At 20.8% G+C, this 2594-nt stretch overlaps 1 protein-coding gene across 1 annotated transcript; it reads left to right on the plus strand.

The window, feature by feature from the left end:
• Nucleotides 1–1675: 1675 nt before the first annotated feature.
• M431DRAFT_102531 (hypothetical protein) lies at nucleotides 1676–1837 on the plus strand (the record flags this gene model as incomplete). The annotated part of the gene is made up of 1 exon (XM_024911453.1): nucleotides 1676–1837. A coding segment is annotated over one exon (162 nt), but the record flags the coding sequence as incomplete, so codon positions are not given.
• Between the last annotated feature and the right edge of the window lie 757 nt (nucleotides 1838–2594).

Consider the following 2594-nt stretch of genomic DNA (forward strand, 5'->3'; position numbering starts at 1 on the left):
ACCTAAGGAAAGTTTTAATAACTATATTTTTATTTAAATCCCCTTAGACTATATATAGAAAAAGCTATTAACTATTAGGGCTAAATAAAAACTAATTAAGATTTTAAAGTTTATAAATAAAAATATTACTTACTTTTAAAATATTTAATTAAGCTTTACTTTTAGAGGTAAGAATTAAAATATTAAAAATAAAATTATTATACTTTAGCTAATAGTAAAAAATAATAATTTAAAAATTAAAAAAGTATATTTATAAAAGGTTTTTCTTATATATAATATATTAAAGATATATATTAATATAAGTAAGACTTACTTTATAAATACGCTAATCCTAGAGGAGGTATATATTAAGGCAGGGGCTAAGAACCTACTTATTTTTTACTATAAAGCTAACTTTAAAAAGTTCTTTAATATATACAGCTACTTTATCTCCTTTAATAAAAACATTAAACCTAGCTTTAAACTCTTTAGCAGCTCCTTCCTAATAGAAATCTAGGTCTAGCCCCCTTAGATTACCTAATACCTATAGTACTTTAAATTCTATAACCTATAGAATTATACTAAGATTAAAAAGTATTATAAATATAGTAAACTATTTTTTAAATATAATAATACTATAGTTAATTACTTATTTTTATTTTAGTATATTAACTATAATAGCCTTTATATAGTAGACTCCTTAAAGTATTTTACTAAATTAGTTATTAAAAATAAGGAAAAAGTATAAATAACTAAAGCTTAACTTTAGGTAATTTAGGAATTAGGTTAGTAAAAATATAATAAAGTTAACTTACTTAAACCTAAACTTACCCCTACCCTAGCCTTTAATATTAAAAAAATATTTAACCTAGGAACTTAAATAGGCCCTTATATATAACTATTAATTTCCAGCTTAGCTTTATCTTTTCTCCCTTAAGCTTTAGCTAAAAAGGTTATTATTAAAGTTAACTTAAATAAAAAAGATCTTTATAAAGGAACCTCCTCCGCTAGGTTAGTAGTTTACGTAGCTAGCTTAAATAATAAAAAGGAAAAAGCTAAAGGTAATAAAAATATACTTAACGCCCCCCCTAAAACTAATAAACCTTTTAATATAAGCTTATAAATAACAGGCTTTATTACAGCTACTAAAGAAATACTAACTTTAAAATCTTCTAAGTTAATATTAAAAAAAGTAGTTTATACTAAGATATTACCTTATTACTAATATAAAAAAGTAGCTATAATATTATATTAATTTAAGAACCTTATACTTAATAAAATAAAATATTAAATAAAAAATAAACTAAAAATTATCCTAAATATTAAGTATATAACCTTTTAAATAAGTAAAGGGATACTAAACCTTTAGTTTTTATATTTATTAAAATCTCTTTAAACTTCTTTAGTAAATAATTCTCTTCCTTAAGCTTAAAAAATAAATATATATATTAAATAAAAGTATATAATTATATTATTATTAACGTTTACTAAAGGGCTTTAGTAAACTTAGCTATAGAAACCTTTACTAAATAAAGTCCTCCCCCCCCCCTACTTAATTATTATAAGTAACTTTAATACCTTATATTAACTTTAGAAATTAAGCAGGGGTATAGACCTAGTAGGTAATAAAATTATAAAATAAGTAAAAAAGTATAATCTCCTTTTAGCTTTAATAAATACACCTACCTAATACTTAGGAAAATATATTAACTTAGTTTTTATAAATTATCCTATATTAACTAAGGTTAAATACTCCTTTAATATAAAGTTAAATTATTATATAATAATTATAAACCTACTTAAGCCTTTTAAAATAACCTTAAGGATAAGGAAAAAATATATTCCGCTAAAATACTAAGAAAACTTTAGCTAACTTATATACTCCTTTACTTAGACCTTTTTTATAATTAACTTAACTATACTATTAAAAACTAACCTTAATAAATACACTAAGGCCCTATAGAACCTTTTTAAATAAGCTATAAAGGGGGCTAGTAAAATTAAAAGCTAAAAAAGCTATAATAAAGTTAGGAAATACTATACCTAGCGTAAATAATATCTCTATTACCCTTCTATAGCTTACCTAATCTACTATTAATAAATATATAATTAATTTTTTCTATAAATACCTAATAATAAAATACTACCTACTTCTTTTCTAAAATATAAAAATTATTATTATCCTTAAACCTAGGAAGCTAAAGAAGGTATATATTATATATAAAAATTATAAACTTATTTTTTTACTTTTTTATATAAGTAAAGGCTTTAAAAGATTTTTAGCTAAAAAAGTCTCCTTCTTAATAATAAAATATAAAATACTATTAAAATAATATTTTAGGGCTTTTTTAAAAAAGTTTATAATAAACTTAATTACCTACCTACTATATAATACTAAAGTTACCTTAGCCTAAGGCCTTATTATCTCTCTCCTTATATTTAATATCTTAGGTATATTTAATATTATTATATATAACTGCCTAATATATAAACTTAAGGAATAAAAATAGCCCTTTTTTTTTATAAAATAGGTTAACTTTTTTATAAGTAATTATAAAGCTTTTATTTAAAATAGCTATAGGATTACCTTTTTAGAAATAAAGCTAGAATATAAA

This window comes from Trichoderma harzianum (genome assembly GCF_003025095.1).
Source record: "Trichoderma harzianum CBS 226.95 unplaced genomic scaffold M431scaffold_88, whole genome shotgun sequence".
Taxonomy (NCBI): domain Eukaryota; kingdom Fungi; phylum Ascomycota; class Sordariomycetes; order Hypocreales; family Hypocreaceae; genus Trichoderma; species Trichoderma harzianum.